Raw genomic sequence first — 378 nt, forward strand, 5'->3', positions numbered from 1 at the left:
CTCCTCAATGAACACTCACGTTCTTCGTCCACCTCTTCACTCCTTCATATCCCTTCGTCCTCAACTTGTCGTAGAAAAAACTGTTGAAGAAATGAACCTGAAAATGGAAGAAAAATCAGACGATTAGAAAACTGTTCTGGAGGGTCACGAAACGTGCTCAGGAAAGTGAACGCACGTCCACGCAGAGAGACGCCACTGACTATACGGTCCATGTCCAGGGTTCTACACGCGCGGGTTTACACCACTACTACAGTAAACACGCATGTTCCCGGACGCAGACTATCCATGTCCGGGGTTCTACAACCGTACACACGCGGTACACACGCACATGGAGTTCAGTGGCAGGATACACATGGCCAGTACTAAAAGTCTTTTATG

General features: G+C 48.4%; 1 protein-coding gene across 1 annotated transcript in view; it reads right to left on the reverse strand.

Moving 5' to 3' along the window:
- Positions 1 to 4: 4 nt before the first annotated feature.
- LOC108801210 (sentrin-specific protease 3-like) overlaps positions 5 to 378 on the reverse strand; it is a 9,040-nt gene continuing 8,666 nt past the window's right edge. The window contains exon 6 of the mRNA XM_018573142.1: positions 5 to 97. Within this exon, the coding sequence (XP_018428644.1) occupies positions 5 to 97 (93 nt within the window). The remainder of the gene's footprint in view (positions 98 to 378) is intronic.

This window comes from Nanorana parkeri, unplaced genomic scaffold (genome assembly GCF_000935625.1).
Source record: "Nanorana parkeri isolate BGI_ZX_2015 unplaced genomic scaffold, ASM93562v1 scaffold2252, whole genome shotgun sequence".
In the NCBI taxonomy this organism is placed as follows: Eukaryota; Metazoa; Chordata; class Amphibia; order Anura; family Dicroglossidae; genus Nanorana; species Nanorana parkeri.